Below are 19,851 nucleotides of genomic sequence, written 5' to 3' on the forward strand. Positions count from 1 at the left end.
TGGAAAGCTGCGCGTCTTCCCTGGAAATCTCATAGCTGCCATGTGCTTGTGCCTCCTTTTGTATGCCATGTGTTAACATAATATCTACATTTGCTCAGGAGCCAACTGAACTCACGCTCTTGTTACTTGCAAGCATACTTGTGTGTTTTTCTGTCATCTCATAGATTTGACAAATCTCAATGGCTTTACTCAACATTAAATCACTGACAGGAAGCAAAATCTTTCTCACAGCAGCACTGTGAATACCACACACAAGCCTGTACTATATCAGCTCATCTTTTAAGTCACCTAACTGACACATTTTAGCACTGTTTCTCAGGTCAGTTATGTAAGCCACAAATGTTTCCCCTGGTTTCTGATCTCTCTTGTAAAACAAATGCCTCTCTAATGTAACATTTGTTTAAGTGTTGCACATTTCTCTGAACTTGTGTGTCAAACACTCTGGGTCTTCCTTTGATTCAGCCTGTACAACAATATAATGATTTTCACCTTCTCCTTCATACACTGTAGGTGCATACACAAATTAACACTCTCTATGGCCTCTGACCCAGCTAGGTTTAGCAAAATGAATGCCCTGGTGTGTGCATCTCTAGCTGCATAAGCTGCTTGTATAAAAATATTGTACTCCTGCTCAAATATTCTCCAATTCTCTGCAATATTCTGATCAAACAAGTGGCAGAAGTTTTCAAAATCCATCTGCCATATTAACACATACCAGCGAAGGGTTTTGAAAATAAGCACAAATATATATACTCATGCACATATGCCAGAAACTTGTGCCAGTACTTGTATCTGAATTTGTTTCTTTTGGGTTTTTCGAAATAATGCTAATGAACAAACTCTTAGTACATTTGAATAGTTGGACTTTAAGAAATAAACTTCTCAGGCAATTTAACAGTCTCGTAATATCGTTTGGAAGTCTAAATGCTAAAGTCCTTTACCATCATTTTAAGGAACATCTCAACAACTTTACAATGAGAGTGAAAAAAAACTCTCAGGCACTGTAATATTTTTTGTAATCTTGTTTTTTGCAATAAATCACCTCTTATCAGTGTAAGAAACATATCAAATAACTGCATGATACAAATAAACTGCAGTCTCTTGCCCAAACCTCAATAACATTTCGAAGTAGTTGCACTTTGTGAATAACTGCATACAGCACACTGAAATATCTCCATAATGGCAGTAACTTGCTAGGCAATTCTTTACAATGCAAGTTCTCTGTAATGGCGACACTTTACGAACAGACACACTCAGCACAAGAAACTTTTTAAAATTGCTATACCTTGTATTTCATGAAATAGTTGCACTTCGAACACAATAAACTCTTTGAAACACACGCACAGTAATAAGCACACAGTTAGCTATGCCCTTGCCACAATACAAAGTCAGAGTTATGCCAAAATGCATGCAGTCGCTTTCTTATATTTTTGCTTTATGTGCCCTTTTGCTCTTGTTTTGCCTTATTATATTAGTTTTGCTCGTTTAAGCCCTTTTGATGCCCAACTTACTTTTTTTGTGCTCATTTTACTCTAAACATACACAGTTTTGCTTTAACATACTTGCTTTACTTCAAACATGCTTGTTTTATCTTTAAACACTTGTTTTGCTTTACTGTTGATCGTTTCAACAAATACCTTTATTTAAACATTCTGTTCAGCCAGCAAACTTTTTGTGCCTTCCGCTTGCTCAATAATGCAGTTTGTGGCCTTGTAATGCCCCGTTTTATCTCTTTTACCAACTAAACAGTTTGTGCTACTTCTTCTTATCTTTAGTTCTTTTCTGGCTCTTTTCATGCTCAATTCTCTTGGTTTTACCTTCACTGTCATCTCTGCACCTCATGGCTCTGGATTTTATTCTCTTCAATCCCGGTTCTGAAGCCATATTGCTCTCCTACTCTGGACACAATAGAAGAGTCTTTGTGGGTTCTGTTCAAGCAGCTTTATTCTGCACAAACACATCACTATAAAGGTTTACTGACTTTAACTTAAGTAACTTATATTCATACTAACACTTGTGATCATGCATGCTCTCACTGTGGCTGCTCTTATAAAATGGCACTAGGGAGTGCATGTTTCTGTAATTTATATGTGCATGTACAGCCTTGACATGCCTCTTAAAGGTACAGCACACTTCACTTGCTATATGATATAACCACCTGGTTTGTATTGCCAGTAGAAGGAGATGACTTTTTTTATTTTTGCTCTTCACTTAAAGAGCTGAGGGGTGAGGCACTAGACCATGGTACCAGCACAGGGCACTGGTTGTGTCAGCTATGCTTCTGGTTGGTGGGACTTTAAGTAATTTGTTAATGTTTACATCTTTTAGAGGTTCAGGATGAGTATATTCTTCTTGCTGTATGGGTAAGAAAGTCATGAAGATTTCTTCACTCCAACTGCTGACTGGACAGCTCAGAAAACAGTAATCACTAGACAGGGTGAAAGGTGTGGGAGAGAGATGCAGCTTTGAGGGGCTATCCGGTTGCTGTATTTCTAGCAGAATATAACCCCATACAGCCAAGAGGCTACTGCAGCAGTGAAAATGACGGACATCTACTAGCATTTAAGGCAAGAGCTAAAGCATATCTTGTCACTATTTGGAGACCATGTGTACATCAGATTTGTTTTTAGGCCTTAGTATACAAAATCATTACTGCTATGATTGTGATCCAAACTGCTCAAAGGCTGGCTAGACAGGCTCTTTTATTCCAGACAGGAAAAAAATGGAAGATATGTTCTTACTATATTGTTAAATCCTTTCTGTCTGTCCGATACAACTACTGGGTCTTTGAGCCACTTGCTGGATGTGTTCTAGCATAACTAGTACTCCAGCCTTCAGCTCCTTAAACCTTTCATTCCCACACTGCACCTGTCCTCTTAAGCCCATCTTCTCTCAGACTGATTTTGCTGCTTAAAACACTATGACAATGTACTATCCTTTTGTATCCCCAAAAGTAAAAGTCTGGGAGGTGGTGGGGGGTTGTCATATCAGACAGACAGGAATTAAAGGAACCAGCTTAATGTACGTAGATAGCTTCCATATCTTTATATTCCATCCATCTGACAAGACTGCTTTGTTGGAATCCCAGCTATGAGAACTCCTGGGGTGGTATGACAAAAGTCCTTTAAGGATGGAGACTCCAAATGAAGCTCTGGACCTACAGATCAAATAAAGTTTGCAGTGCTTTCAAAAGACGTGCAATGCTGACCAAGCTGCAGCTGCAGCACACACATGATCAAGAGAAGAATGCTTGAAGAATGCCCTAGATGTGGCTACTGAACATTTGGAATAAGCCTCGGGTTTAGCTGACAAAGGCAGATTGCTTTTTTGATACAAAAATGTGATACAGTAACAGCCATTTGGACAGGGATATTCTAAATACTTTTCTACCAGTCTACTTGGAGTGAAGAAAATAAACAGAGCTGTTTCTACGTCCCTTAGTGTGATGCAATTAAAATCCCAGTTGCCTGTGAACATTCATGGTATGAAATGTGTATTCATCTTTTTTGGTATAGTTTGAAAAGAATATAGGCAGGTTGATACATTAATTCACGCTGAATTCAGATGCTACCTTAAGAATGAAAAAAAGGGGTTGCTCCTGAGGGAGAGACTAACTGTATGAAAGATAAGGTCTAAGCAAAGATAGGGCATGAAGCCCCGAAGTTGTCCTGGCCAAAGTAATGGCAGCCATTACAAAAAAAAAAAAAAAAACACTTTCCAGGTAACAAACTTCAATTTCACTGAAAAAGCTGGTGCAAAAGGTGTCCGAGTTAGAGCCTCCTACACTAAATTCAGCACCCAAGGGGGAACAGCTTGCTTGATAGGCCTCAAGAAGAAGACTCATCTTAAGAAGGCCTTGCACAATTTACTCAGTGCCAGCGAACAAGAATCTGGTTGAAGTTGTTTAGAAATTGAAGCTAAATGCAATTTAACAATTGAGAAGCTGGCCTCTGCATCAAAAAGAATGCCAGAAACGGTAAAATGTCCTATGGTATACCTTCTGCATGGAGCCTTTCTGGAATGCAGACAAAATCCCTGTAACATCCTGAAGCAAAGCAATGTCCATGCCATCACTGGAATTGCAGAAACCAAGCAGTTAAGTTTAGATTCTGGAGCTCTGGGTGACGCTCCACAATGGGACTAAATAGAAGATCTGGGATCACACCCAAACACCAGGGAGGCCTTCTGAGATGAGGCTTAAGCAGAGGCAATTAAATTTCTTTGGGCCAAGAAAGGCTGAAAAATAACTAAAACTCCACTAAAAACAAAGTTGAAGAAAAAACACTCCAAGCCACAACGTATAAGTAAGCGCCGTCGTTTACTAAAGTAAACAAACTTCTTCAGACAATTACACAACACCAAATGAATTCTTAAATATCACAAATCAAATTACATCAACAAACCAAGCTCCAAACCCTGCCTACATTTAAAACGGCAACCAAAAATAGCTGCCTTAACTTATTAAAGATAAATATTGCCTATCTATGCATACATATACTATTATAAAAATGTACTGTGGGTAACCAACGTTATCGTATTAAAGGGAGATTTAACTGTGAATCAAGGGGTATTGTTTATCTGAGCACTTGCCAGAATTGTCCAGCTTTTTATGTTGGCAGGACAGAGAGGCCCTTGAAGAATAGGATTTATGAGCATGTTTACAATATTAATAAACTGAATTTAAACAGTGCTCTGGCTAGGCATGTATGTGAAGGCTAACCCTTCCCATTTTTTGTTTCTTGTCATTGATAAAATAATAGATAATGATATAGGGGGGGGGGGTCCATCATTCCTGAAATTAGACGAAAAGGAATTTGCATGGCAGCTGAGGCTTAATACGCATACCCCCCAGGACTTAATAATAGTTTGTCTACTAAGTGCATTCTCAAGTTAAAATCCCTTGCTAGGCAAGTCATTTGTCCTTTTTCTTTTCATTAATATTATTATTAATTTTTTCCACATTTTTTAATATTTTAGTAGGGTATTAGTGCCTTGTTTCCTTTTCTGGGTTGGGGTGGTTACTTGGTCATTTAAAATGTATATCTGGTTAGGTACATAATAATTATATATGATTTATAAATAAGTATTTGCTTGCAAAGTTTGTTAAACAGTTGACTATGACTTGGATGTGTGTGTGCGTGTGTGTGTGTGTGTGTGTGTGTATATATATATATATATATATATATATATATATATATATATATATATATAAATTTCAAAATTTTAGGCATCGATGGCAAAAACCTCATTGTCAGCCTACCTTTTCTTGTATTTCCTCTCTTTCTTCTCTAGGGACTTGCTCTTCACCTGCCCTCTTGACCTTTCCTCCATCACTATCTGGAGGAAGACCACCCTTAAAAACTAACTTGCTTTTTCTATCTGAGAGGGCTCTTTTGTCCAAAGGACTTACACATCTGGCAAATGTTCCATCACCAGACAGCAAACACACATCTAATGACAATCCTGGGGAAGGAATTTTGTGCCTATTTTTGGAGAACTTCTTAAAGTGTTTTTCTCCCTGGTACTATGGAGACGGATAAAGACAGAAAAGACATACACTAGCAACAACTGACCAAAGCGAAAAACAGTATTATTGTTGAAAGTAGAGGCTTTCTTCCAAATTTCACTTGTAAAGGCTAATATTTAAACTAACCTACACACACTAAGGTATAGGAGCTTAGGAAAAAGGTCTGCAAAGACACTGAGCTTACTCTAATAAAGCAGACAGAGGTAAGGCATAGATGCCAAAACTGCACTGACATATTCAAACTACCTTCCACAGTGGACAGAAACAAAAATTTCTACAACAAAAATTCCTGACTTATGTACCGAGACAGTGGAGAACCTAGTTGCATGCCAAGATCACATCTTAGCATGACGGCAACACATGACATCTAGGAAAAGATGGGCTAAGACAAAAGGTGCACTGGGGGGGGGGGTGAGGAGCTTGAGCTTGGAACACTAGCTATGCCAGTATGGACCCAGTAAGTGAACTGAAGATGTAACAATCAGATCTGATGGATGAAATGTAAAGGATCTGTGCGCACTGGCAACAGATATGTGCATACCTCATAATGTGAAGGTTTCCAAGAAATCAAACTACTACATTCTGACTGTTTGAGAGGATGGAGTCTATTGCTGACCCAAAAAGGAAAGACCCTGACACATTTTATTTTCAGAAAGCCAACTGTAAAACATAAGATGTTTAAGGTACAACTTAGCTTTAACTTTAGTGTTTACAATTTCAAAATAAAGAAAACATGTTATTATTGAGAATTTTGTATTAAAGGAATTAAGTGGGGTCAAGGGAACTGTTTAAGCTGCAGGAATGCGTCACATTGTATTGATCAATTTCAGCAAGATGGAGGCTGCTAAACAGCATATTTACTTCCGGTTTCAAACTGGAAAAAGAGATGTACAGTAGTCAATGCATTACTAGTAGTAAAACAGTTTCTAATAATTTCAAAGTTTAATTTTGTAACTTAGTATATGTGAAAAGTGTGAGGAAAAATATAAATAACAAGAAAGTTGAAAACGTATTGAAAAATAATGTGCGCATGTCGGAGGAAGAGGAAGTGAGTATGGTCAGTGTGTATGACTAAACTTTCAACCATGTCATCAGATTCTTTTAAGCAGTAAACAACACAAATGAGCATGCCCAGGAATGTGTGAAGCATAGCAAAAATAAATGCATCTGCTTTATTGTTCACAACAGCTTATAAAGCAAATTCCATTTATGTACCTGAAGTATCAAACCTATGCTTGAGCAGTAATTTTTGTCTTCTCTCATGAGGAAGTTAAATTTGTAGCAATAATATTTCTATTGTTCCTGTAGATGACATTAACTATATTAACTATATGTAATTAATATAGTGAAACATAATGCCTTAATGAATAGAAGTACTGAATTGTATTAACTCTGGTTGATGATAGTGGTCTGTTTGATAAATGTTATTAATTCTGTTCCGAAGTTCTATAAATTGATCTGAGTTTATTATTTCGAGGAGGAACACCTATAAATGCAGGGTCTCCACACAAATGTGTTAAAATAAATATTGAAATTCTATCAAGAGTGTTTAATTATTTAATTAACATTTCATTTCCTTAACAAAAGTGTCATGCTCATTACTTTGAGTAGGCTGGTAGCAGGAAGTAACTCCCATACTTTCACCTGCCTACAGCCAAGCCAAAGCACTTATTTTGTTTTTGCCATTTTCTAATTACAAATATAGTTCTTAGTTTTCCAATACTGCCCTCTTCACTACCTGTTGTTAGGTTAACGTTTCAATATCTGGCAGCCCGGCTGCATCTCTAGTCATCCTGTCTTCTGACTACCATACAGTTAAAACGAAAAACAAAAACACACACAACTTCTAACTGCCTGAAATAACAAACCTCTTAAATTCAAAGGACTTGCAAAACGTTCCTGTGATCAAATTTCTAGATATGTAAATGAAGGAAGAAAGAGAAGCTACCAGTGAACGACATGCATGCTCACCTTCAAAGTACACACTTCCTTTTCAGACCATGACTAGAGTAATCAGCATGTGTATGCTGAATTTTGTAAAATAAACAAACAAAAACAGTTTAAAATGTATTGCTGTATAAAGTACAACACATAAGTGGAAGTCATCTCACCACTACAGACAGTAAAGTTCCATACACAAACTTTTAATGATAAATGAAATAAATGCACACCACAAACTGTTGGAAAAATATATTCAACAGCTGTCAGCAGTCTGAATGGGTTCCCCTTAAACAAATAAACGTGTGGCAGTGAAACAATGCTATTTATGCCTCTTAACACTGCAGTGACAATGACCACTTAAGATGCATTCTCATGCTTAAGACCAAAATGAGAATTGTAGAAAACACTGTGTGAAATAAAGCTGCACATTCCAGTACAGAATTTTCCTTACAAACCTGAAAGTGTGGACTGGAAACACACTTAGCCAGCTGTCTGAACAGAGGCTCCATAACCTTTACAAATTCTGATGGTTCAATTACGTCCAAAATCTCTTCTAGTTCATTTAAAAACATCACTTCTTTTGGACTATGAGTCTTTGGCCAGTATTTGAGTAATGCCATCACCACCTACAGAAAAAAAAATCAATTGAAAACAAAAACATCTGTTTTCACAAGGTAAAAAAATACAGATAAAGTACAGTTGTGTACACTTACCATAAATGTAGACGTTTAAGTGTATTCACTGTTGCAGGCATTACATTTGGGTAATCTGCTTGCAGGTAGCTCTCAGATGGCCTGATTATCGAAGTCTTGGGTCCTGCGTCAGTTGGCATCTCTTCTTCCATGACTTCAGGTAGTTAAGGGTATAAAAGCATGCAGCCAACACCATTACATCAGTTTTTCTTGCCACAGATGTCAGGTGCCCCCATAATGGGAAGCAATTATATACAAGGTTATGCCTCCAACACAAAGCAAATACACCAGAAAGCTCAAATACAGTAAACAAAAAGAGAGGTATAGCCAACAGAAGTAAGGGGGCTGGAGGGAGGGTAACCAGAACTGCAAAACCAGCTCTGGATCTAGAAAAAAAGGCAAGTGGTAATGCTTGGTGAAGGTATGAACAGAACTCCAGGTAACAGCTTCTAGGACGTCCCTGGTAGGAACACCTCTGAGAAAGGCTGTTGAAGTAGATGCAGCCCTGGTGGAATGTGATCTTTTCCCCTGTGGCGTAGGTTTTCCATGGTGCTTATAGCAGAAATGAATGCAATGGCCTATCCACTTAGAAATGGTTTGCTTTGAAATGGGCTTCCCCCTCTGTCCCTGCAGCAAAGGCAACTAGCAACTGCTCAGTTTTCCTGAGAGGCTTAGTCCTGTTCAAATAAAATCCAAGTTGTCTGTGCACGTCCAAAGAGTGCAATAATAATTGTTCTCCTTTGTTCTGTGGATTAGAAAAGAAGGTTGGCAAATGAATGGACTGATTAAGGGCCACACTGGATACAACCTTGGGCATAAAGGAAGGATTGGTCCTGAGGGACACCCTGTCTGCATGAAAGATGATGAAGGGTTCCACTGCCATGAGGGCCTGTAATTCAGACACTCTTCTTGCTGAAGTGATGGCTAGAAGGAAGGCTGTTTTCCAAGAAAGGAATTTCAACTCTGCAGTTGCAGATGGCTCAAAAGGAGGTAGAGTGACCTTTTCCAATACAAAGTTAAGGTCCCAGGCTAGATTAGAGGCTCTCCTGGGTGGTCTTAAATTTTTGGCCCCTCTGAGGAATTGTTTCAGCAGGGGGTGAGAGAAGAGAGGTGGCTCAGTATTATAATGTGCTGAAATGGCTGAGACATGAATTTTAACAGAAGAGAAGGAAAGGCCCTTGTGAAGCATCTCTGTTAAGAATTGAAGAATATGCGAGAAGCTGGGCACTGTTGTGCCCATCCCCTGAGTTTGGCTCCAGGAACAGTATCTTTTCCACTTTTCAGCATAGGATTTTCTAGTACTAGGCCTCCTTGCCTCCAGAATGACATCCAGCACCTGCTTACTGAGGGATGGTATTGGAGAGGTCAGGTAATTAAGCCAGGCTGCAAGGTTCAGGGTTTGAAGCTGGGGGTGCAGAATCTGGCCCCCCTGCTAGGACAGCAGAGAAGGAGTCTGAGGCAAGTGCCATGGTTTCCAGCAGTGACATACGTGCAAGAGGGGGTACCAGTGTTGGCGTGGCCAGTCTGGTGCAATGAGTATTGTCCTTGGTTTGTCCTGTTTGATCTTTAGTAGAACTTTCAAGAGGAGAGGCAGAGGGGGAAAAGGCATAAACTGAGAGGCTTTCCCAGGTGAAGGCCAGGGCATCCACTTTCCAAGCTTGTCTGTGGGGAGTCTTTGTGCAGAATTTGTTCAATTGGTAGTTCTGAGGGTTAGGCAAACAGGTCTATCTCTGGGCTCACCCATTTGTTTCTCAAAATGTTGAATATCTTTGGTTCCAGTTTCCACTCGTGTGGGTCCATGAGATTTCTGCTTAGGTCATCTGCCAGTGAATTTAGCTTGCCTGGCAGGAATTGAGCTTGTAGGTGCACTTGGTAGCACAAGGCTGTGTTCCACAGAGCCATGGCTAGTCTGCAGAGAGGGTATGAGTAGGTCCCCCCCCTGCTTGTTTATGTACCACATAACAGTGGAGTTGTCTGTCTTTACCAATAATTGTCCTGGAAGAATGTGGTCCTTGAAGGCTGTCAGAAAATTCTGTACAGCTAACATTTCTTTTTGATTGATATGCAGATGCATTTGATTCTGGTTCCATGTGCCCAGAATGCACTTACCCTGCCAACTTAGCCCCCCATGCATAGTCTGATGCGTCTGTTGTTAGGGTTGGGCAGCAGCGGACAGAGTGAATGGCAGTCCCTTGCTGTGGTAGCAGGCCTCTGCCCACCAAAGGAAAGTACAGTTGTGTACACTTACCATAAATGTAGATGTTCGAGTGTATTCACTGTTGCAGTCATCACATTTGGGTTATCTGCTTGCAGTAGCCCTCAGTCAGCCTGATTATCAAAGTCGTGGGTCCTGCATCGACTGCTGTCTCATCTTCTGTGACGTCAGGTAGTCAGGGGTATAAAGCATGCAGCTGATGCCATTACATCAGTTTTTCTTGCTCCAGATATATATATATGTACAAAATAGCAAATACACCAAAAAGCTTTTAAGCGTAGTAAAGGAGAGTAGAGGTATAGCCAAAAGAAGTCAGGGGGCTGGAGGGAGGGGAACCAGGACTGCAACAGTGAATACACTCGAACATCTACATTTATGGTAAGTGCACACAACTGTACTATGTTCTTCGTGTTTCACTGCTGCAGTCATCACATTTGGGTAGACTGCCAAAGCTAAGGATGGGAGGAGGAATTTAGATAGCATTAGGACCAGCTATAGGGCCCTGCAAGACTGCAGTGGCAAAGCCAGCTCTGGATTTAGAGAAAACTGGTAAACATTAATGCTTGGTGAAAGTATGTACAGAACTCCAGGTAGCAGCTTCTAGGATGTCCCTGGTAGGGACCCCTCTGAGAAAGGCTGTAGAGGTAGAAGCAGCCCTGGTTAATTGGGGTCTAATCCCCTGTGGAAGAGGTTTTCCATGGTGCTTATAGCAGAAATGAATGCAATGACCTATCCATTTAGAAATTGTTTGCTTTGAAATAGCCTTCCCCTCTGCCCCTGAAGCAAATGCCACCAGCAGTTGTTCAAATTTCCTTTGAGGTTGAGTCCTGTCCAAGTGAAATCTAAGTTGTCTGTGCACATCTAAAGAGTGCAGTATCAGTTCCCCTTTGTTCTGTGGATTAGAAAAGGTTGGCAAATGAATGGACTGATTAAGAGCCACACTGGATACCACCTTGGGCATGAAGGAGGGATTGGTCCTGAGGGACACCCTGTCCACATGAAAGATGATGAAAGGCTTCACTGCCATAAGGGCCTGTAACTCAGATACCCTTCTTGCTGAAGTAATTGCTAAGAGGAAGGCTGTTTTCCAAGAAAGGAATTTTAACTCTGCACTTGCAGCTGGCTCAAAAGGAGGTAGAGTGAGTTTTTCCAATACAAAGTTAAGGTCCCAGGCTGGAGTGGTCTTAAGTTTTTCGCTCCTCTGAGGAACTGCTTGAGCAGTGGATGAGAGAACAGGGGTGGTTCTGTGTTGTAATGAGCTGAAATGGCTGAGGCGTGAATTTTGATGGAGGAAAAAGAAAGGCCCTTCTGAAGCATCTCAGTTAAGTATTGAAGAATCTGAGATAAACTAGGCGCTGCTCTGCCCATCCCTTGAATTTGGTTCCAGACACAGAATCTTTTCCATTTTTCAGCATAAGATTTTCTAGTACTAGGCCTCCTTACCTTCAAAATGACATCCAACACTTGTTTACTGAGGGATGGTAACAGAGATATTAGGTAATTAGCCAGGCTGCCAGGTTCAGGGTTTGAAGCTGAGGGTGCAGAATCTGGCTCTCCTGCTGTGACAGCAGGGTAGGGGTCTCAAGCGGGTGCCATGGAGACAGCAGTGACAAACTGCCCAAGAGGGGGTACCAATGTTGGCGTGGCCAGTCTGGTGCAATCAGTATCGTCCTTGGTTTGCCCTGTTTGATCTTTAGTAGTACTTTGGAGAGGAGAGGCAGAGGAGGAAAGGCATAAGCTGATAGATTTTTCCAGCTGAAGGACAGAGCATCCAATTTCCAAGCTTGTTTGTGGGGAGACGTTGTGCAGAATTTGTCCAATTGGTAGTTCTGGGGGGAGGCAAACATGTCTATATCTGGGCTCCCCCGTTTGTCAACATGTTGAAAGTCTTTGGTTCCAGTTTCCACTCGTGTGGGTCCATGAGATTTCTGCTTAGTTCGTCTGCCAGTGTATTTAGTTTTCCTGGCAGGAACTGAGCCTGTAGATGCACTTGGTAGCTCAAGGCTGTGTTCCACAGAGCCATGGCTAGTCTGCAGAGGGGGTAAGAATGGGTACCCCCCCTGCTTGTTTATGAACCACATAACAGTGGTGTTGTCCGTCTTTACCATTAATTGTCCTGGAAGAATGTGGTCCTTTAAAGCTGTCAGAGCATTCTGTACAGCTAACATTTCTTTTTGATTGATATGCAGGTGCATTTGACTTGGGTTCCATTTGCCCTGAATGCACTTCCCTGCCAGATGAGCCCCCCATGCACAGTCTGATGCGTCTGTTGTTAGGGTTTGGGTGGCAGTGGGTAGAGTGAATGGTAGCCCCTTGTTTTGGTGGCAGGCCTCTGCCCACCAAAGGAACTCTAACCGTAGGCAAGGTATGATAGGAATCTTTGCTTCTAGAGCATGAGAATGTTGACACTAAGCTTAGATACCATTGTAGTTTCCTTATACGCAGTCTTGCATATGGAATTAGTAGAATGCAGGAGGCCATGAACACCAAGGCCTGCAGTATTTGCCTTGTAGATAGCAGGGTTTTTGTGGCCATTAATTTGAAGTAAGTTGTCAAATGAATCTGTTTCTATGGCCTAAGGAAAGCCATCTGGGAAGTTGTGCTCAAGCTTGCTCCCAGGAATATAATTTGTTGACAGGGTACCAGATGTGATTTCTTTTCGTTTATGCTGTACCCCCAGACAAGTTAGCACCTTTTGTACAAATACCAGATGATTCAAAATTATGTCTAGGCTTTCTGCCTGAATTAGACAATCGTCCAGGTATGGGTATATTTGAATATTTCTTTGCCTGCAAAATGCAATGACTGGAGCTAGGCACTTTGTGAATACCATGGGCGCAATAGATAAGACAAAGGGCAGTGCAGAGAACTGATAGTGCATGTAGCCTGCTTTGAAGCGTAGGTATCTTCTGCAAGATTCCTTGATTGGGATGTGCAGGGTAGGCTTCCTTTAAATCCAGTGTTGCCAACCAGGCATCTTTGTCTAGCATAGGAAGTAACTGGTGAAAAGTTAGCATCTTGAATTTTGGAATCATCAAAAAGGAGATAGAAAGGTCCGAGATAGGATGCCATGAGTTGTCTTTTCTCGGTACCAGGAAGTCTTGAGTAGAAACCTTGTCCCTTTTCCTCTTCTGGTACAGTTTGAATAGCCTTTATGCTTGAGAGAGAGAGTACTTGCTTTTGAGCTGATTTGGGGGTAGATCTGGCCACCTGTTTGGGGTTGGTAACGTATGGAAGTGAAATCTGTATCCTTGGGAAACTATACTTAAAACCCATTTGTCCTGGGTAATGAGTTCCCAGTTTTTTGCCTGCAGAGCAATCTTTCCCCCTAAAGGAGCAGTCAGTTGAGAAGTGCTTGGAAGTTTTAAAGCCAAGTCACTGAGATGGTTTACCATATGGGGGAGTCTTACTACTCCCTGATTTGAAAGTGGGAGCCCCCCACTGTTTAGTCCTGGGCGTACCCTGGGACTGCAGCCTGGGTGTTCTGCTGGTTCTGGGTTTGGACTGAGAAGGCCTGGAATAAGCAGGAAAAGACCAATTCTTAGAGGGCCAATGCCTACTAAATCTTGGAGGCTGTACTTGTAGGACATCTTTAACAGTTTGCATAGATTTAGCTTTTTCCTCCATCTTTTTAAGAACTTCTTCTGCTTTGTTGCAACAGGCAGTCCTGATTTAAGGGAGCATCCCAGCAATTTAGCTTTAACATGATCTGGCAAAGATTGCTCCTTAAGCCAAGCATGCCTTCTAAGTACAGACACAGTGACAGCAGCCCTGCAAGATGCCTCTAGTGAATCAAAACCACATTGCAAAGTATGCTTTCCAACCTGTTCAGCAGAATGCATTAAATCCTGCAAATCCTTATTTTCAGCACAGTCAGGAATCAACATAATTTTCTCTAAGCAATCCAATAATATTCTGCTGATACTTTAACATATATAACTGGCAGTTTAATGGCCAAAGTTGCAGAAGTGTATACTTTCTTACCCCATCTATCCAGCGCCCTGGAGTCTCTATCAGAGGGGGTAGGATTTTTGGCAGGAGTAGCCTTAATGCCCTTGGATCCCTGTGAAATGGTCTCAGGATCCGCAGTAAGATTTTTAAAAAGGAACTTGTGAGAGTCAGGAACCCTGTAATATCTATCAAGTTTTCTGGGAGCAAGAGGTAGAGTGTCAGGGGCCAAGCTAGATTTTGAAAAGGCATCATCAACAATGTCTAATACAGGAGAGACAGCTAAAGGCCTGTGCTGGGGCAGGAGTAAGAAATCCCTAAGCCTCTTTTTAGAATCAGAGTAATCCTGGCTTTCCCAGCAAAAGTGCTCCCTAAGAGTATGCAGGGTTTCACCAAAAGAGAAATCCTCTGGGGGGAGCAGAGGGAATAGAGTCCTCTGCGTCAGAATCCTCATAGATAGATAAGGGTAAATCCTGGTCATCAGAGGAAACAGAAATTTCAGAATCCTGGTCAGAAGTATCGTAAGCAAATTCAGTCCTAGGTCTAAGAGGGAGAAGGTTGTCTTCCCCTGATTAAAGTAAAAAGGTCTTCAGCCATTCTTATCATTTGTTTTTTAGGTATAGAGGCCTGACCATGCGGTCTGGGCGGCGGTTTTCTAGGCATGGTTCAAGTTTTAGGCCTTGAAGAAGAAGATGGCGTTGGTTTAATACGCAAGTCAGTAGGCCTGAATACACCCTCAAACGCCAGTGCCTGCACAATGGCTCTGGACCCAACCAAGGTAGAGACATCTGCAGGTTCCACAGCTGAGACATCTCGCGGCATACTGGACTCCGAATGGGTCACGGTAGAGGCCTGCGAATCTGAAGTAATGGGGGTATCAAGGGCTGCGAAAGTGCCTCGATGAGTACCGGCGAACTGGCTTAGGAGAAGCATCGTCGGCAGTTTTGGACCTAGGCGGCCTGTCTGTCTTTATCTTTGCGTTTTTCCGGAATGTCGGTAGATGGATGGCTTACTGAAGACATATCTGGATAATTGATGGCTTACTGAAGACATTTCTGGATAATTGAACTGATTACCAAAATATTTAGAATCGTAAATATACCGACGACGAATAGTTTGTTGCTTAAATAAGGCACAAAACCGACAGCGAGGTAACATCGTGGTCAGAGCCTAGGCAAGGAATACAGTACAAATGAAAATCTTTGTGAGGTATTTGTTTTCCACAAGAAATACAATTATTGACTTTTACTGATATCGGTTTAGAGCAAGAAAAAGTTTTCCCATCAGGGTACTTAGCTTTAGTTAAAGACTTCGGTTCAGAAAATCAAACGAAAATTTCAGGAGTTGGCCGACCGGCACTTGCAAACTGGTTCTGCTTCGGGCACCACACAGCAAGAAAGACTGATGTAATGGCGAAGGCTGCATGCTTTATACCCCTGACTACCTGACGTCATGGAAGATGAGACAGCAACTGACGCAGGACCCAAGACTTTGATAATCAGGCCGACTGAGGAATACTGCAAGCAGATAACCCAAATGTGATGACTGCAACAATGAAACACGAAGAACATCTCTGTCTTTATACAAGGAATGATAGGAATCATTGATTCCAGGTCCAGAGAATGCTGACACCATAGGCTTTTTAGATACCACTGAAGTTTCCTCATATTCAGTCTTGCACATGGAATTAGTAGGATGCAAGAAGCCATGAACTCCAGGGCTTGCAGTATTTTCCTTGCAGATAAGCTGGGTCTTTGTCGGCAGTAGTTTGAAGTAGGCTGTCAAACTTCTCTGGCGTGAGGTAGGCCATCTGGGAAGGTGTGTTCAAGCTTGCTCCCAGGAATACAATTTGTTGGCAGGGTACTAGATGAGATTTCTTTTCATTTATTGTGTACCCCAGTGAGGTTAGCAGTTTCTTTACAAATGCCAGATGATTTAATAATATGTCCTGGCTATCTGCCTGAATTAGATAATCGTCCAGGTATGGGTATATTTGAATATTTCTTTGCCTGCAGAATGCAATGACTAGAGCTAGGCACTTTGTGAATATCCTGGGTGCAGTAGATAAGCCAAAGGGCAGTGCAGAGAAAGTACAGTTTTGTACCTACCATAAATGTAGATGTCCGAGAGGTATGCATCTGCAGTCCTAACAAATGGGTTGTCCTGGCCTCAGGCAGCCCTTCGGTCGGCCGGATTCCAAAGTCTGGGTCTGGCCTCGGCTGATGTCGCACTTCACCCGACGTCATAGCTGCAGTTCAGCGGGTATAAAGGCATCAGCCGACGCCATTTTCCTCAGTGTTTCTTGCCCCAGATGCCAGGAGCCCTCTAGGAAGGCTAAATTTGGATAAATGCAAATGTTTCCAAACAATAGAGAGCAAATAGAAATAAACAAGTATATACATATATACAAACAAATACACCATAATAGATTCCCCCAGCTAGCTACAAGATGGGCAAATACCCTAGGAGTACCACAGAGGGGAAGGAGGGTGGGTAATCCTGACTGCAGATGCATACCTCTCGGACATCTACATTTATGGTAGGTACAAAACTGTACTATGTCCTTCAAGGATGCATCTGCAGTCCTAACAAATAGGTAGAATAACATAGCCAAACTGGGGGAGGAGGTAATAATTAGATTATGGTGTAATTAAGATCCCTTGCAAAACAGCAGTGGCAAAACCTGCTCGGGATCTGGAGTATAAGGGTAGATTATAATGCTTGGCAAATGTATGCACGGAGCTCCAAGTAGCAGCCTCTAAAATGTCTTTGGTAGCCACTCCTCGTAAAAAAGCTGTAGTAGTGGCTGTAGCCCTTGTGGAGTGAGGTCTGATGTTTTCTGGAGTTGTCTTTCCATGGTAAGAGTAACAAAATCTAATGCAATTTCCTATCCACTTTGAGATTGTCTGTTTTGAAATTGCTTTTCCTTCCATTCCTGTTGCATATGCTACCAGTAGCTGGTCAGTTTTTCTATTGCTCTTGGTTCTGTCCAGGTAGTAGCGCAATTGCCTATGTACATCCAAGGTATGTAATAATCTTTCTCCCTGTTCTGTGGGTTGGGGAAGAATGTAGGTAGGTGGATAGCTTGGTTTAGAGATACCCTGGAGACCACCTTTGGCATAAAAGTAGGATTAGTTCTCATGGACACTCTATCTTGATGGAAGATAAGGAAGGGCTGTACTGCCATCAATGCCTGTAATTCAGAAACCCTTCTTGCTGAAGTGATTGCAAGCAGGAAAGCAGTTTTCCATGATAAGTACTGTAATTCTGCTGTTGCTGCTGGTTCAAAAGGAGGGAGTGTCAACTTTTCCAGCACAAAGTTCAAGTCCCATGCGGCAATGGTGGCTTCCTTGGTGGCTTTACATTTTTAATTCCTCTCAGAAACTGCCTGAGTAGAGGATGAGAGAAGACTGGAGGGTCCATGTTGTATTCTGCTGAAATAGCTGATGCATGAATCTTAATGGAAGAATAGGACAGGCCATTGTGGAAAAGTTCTGCCAAGTATTCCAGGATGTTAGCCATGTTTACCAGTGACACATCTTCTCCTTTAGCTGCACTCCAAATGAGATATCTTTTCCATTTTGCTGAATAAGTTTTCCTTGTTGAGGGTCTGCGAGCCTCCAAGATAATGTCTTTAACCCTTTGAGATAAATCTGGGTTATTTTGTCTTATGCAATGTTCCAGGCAGCTAGCTGCAACGTTTTCAAGTTTGGATGCAGGGTTTTGAAGTTGTTCTGTGTTAGCAGTAAGGGAACTAGGGGCAGAGGCCATATTTGTTCCCGAGACATACTCCTCAGTAATGGGTACCAATGCTGCCTCGGCCAGTCTGGAGCTATCAGGATGATCCTTGGGTCTTCTTTGATCTTCAATAGCACCTTGAGCATCAAAGGAAGAGGTGGGAATGCATATGCTGTCAGGTTTTCCCAACTGAAAGATAGGGAGTCCACCTTCCAAGCCAGAGGGTGGTATGTCCTTGTGCAGAATTTTTTCAATTGGTGGTTATGTGGGGATGCGAATAAGTCTATTTCTGGTAGTCCCCATTTCCTTGTAATGGATTTGAAGATGTCTGGATGCAGCATCCATTCGTGGGCATCCGTGGTAGTTCTGCTTAGGATGTCTGCTAGTATATTTTCTTTTCCTGGTACAAATATTGCCTGGAGCTGAATGTTGAAGCTCAGGGCCACATTCCAGAGGTCCATTGCCATCCGGCATAGAGGGTATGAATGTGTGCCTCCCTGTTTGTTGATGTACCACATAACTGTGGTGTTGTCCGTCCTTATCAGCAATTGACCCTGTTGAAGAAATGGTCTGAATGTCTGAATTGCCAGTTTTACTGCCAGCATCTCCTTTTGATTTATGTGTAGGTTCAGCTGGTCTTGAGTCCATAAGCCTTGTATGCACTTGTCCAGCATGTGTGCCCCCCAACCGAGGTCTGAGGCATCCGTGGTGATAGTCTGGCTTGGTTGAGGGCTGTGGAAGGGCAGTCCTTTGTTCAATTGACAGGCCTGAGCCCACCATTGGAATTCTTGCTTCAGGCATGGAATTATTGGAATTTGGGTTTCTAGGCTGTGCTTGTGCTGAGACCATGAATTCCTTAGGTACCATTGCAACTTCCTCATATGTAGTCTGGCATGTGGAATCAATATTATGCAGGATGCCATGTAACCCAGGGCTTGCAGGACTTTCCTTGCTGTTAGCAGGTTCGGCGTTGTTAATGCCATGAAATAGAGAGGAAGGTGCTTCTGCTTTTCTGCTGTGAGGGATGCCATTTGATTATGTGTCCAGTTCTGCACCCAAGAAAGTTATCCTCTGGGATGGTATCAGCCTTGACTTTTTTATATTGACTGTGTATCCCAGGGCTTGTAGCAGATGAATGACCTTTTTCAAATCTTTTGCTAATTTGTTTTTGTTGTCCGCTTGTAACAGGCAGTCGTCCAGGTAAGGGTAAATTTGAATTCCCTGGAGCCTGCAATGAGCAATTACTGATGCCAGGCATTTCGTGAATACTCTGGGCGCAGTAGATAAGCCAAAGGGCAATGCTGAGAATTGATAATGCTCTGATCCTGCAAGAAATCTGAGGTATCTTCTGCAATTTGGTCGTATGGGGACGTGCAGGTATGCCTCCTTGAGATCTAGAGTTACCAGCCAAGACTCCTTGCCCAGCATGGGAAGAAGCTGCTGTAGGGTCAGCATCTTGGATTTTGGAACAATGAGATATGTGTTCAGAGCGGACAGGTCTAGAATAGGTCTCCATTGGTTTTCTTTTCTTGGCACCAGGAAAAGTCTGGAGTAAAATCCTTGCCCTTGTTCCATAGACGGTACCTTTTCTATAGCTCTCATCCTTATTAAGTTGTCTATTTGTTCTAGAGCTTTTGTCTTTTGATTTGGAGGTAGGTTTGGCATTCCTCTCTTCCTTGGTAGAGTATGGAATTGAAACCCGTAACCTTTGTCTATTGTCTGTAAAATCCATTTGTCTCCTGTGATGTAATGCCAGTTTACTGAAAATAAGGCTAGCTTTCTGCCTAAGG

General features: G+C 41.8%; 1 protein-coding gene across 5 annotated transcripts in view; it reads right to left on the bottom strand.

Annotated features, from left to right (window-relative positions):
* Positions 1-19,851, bottom strand: part of PPP2R5C (protein phosphatase 2 regulatory subunit B'gamma) — a 2,766,797-nt gene that overhangs the window by 739,042 nt on the left and 2,007,904 nt on the right. For all 5 annotated transcript variants that reach the window (XM_044074548.1, XM_044074546.1, XM_044074547.1 and 2 more), the window contains one exon: positions 7,924-8,094. In XM_044074548.1, the coding sequence (XP_043930483.1) occupies positions 7,924-8,094 (171 nt within the window). The remainder of the gene's footprint in view (positions 1-7,923; positions 8,095-19,851) is intronic.

This window comes from Protopterus annectens, chromosome 6.part0 (assembly GCF_019279795.1).
Source record: "Protopterus annectens isolate FY-2018-M chromosome 6.part0, PAN1.0, whole genome shotgun sequence".
Taxonomy (NCBI): domain Eukaryota; kingdom Metazoa; phylum Chordata; order Ceratodontiformes; family Protopteridae; genus Protopterus; species Protopterus annectens.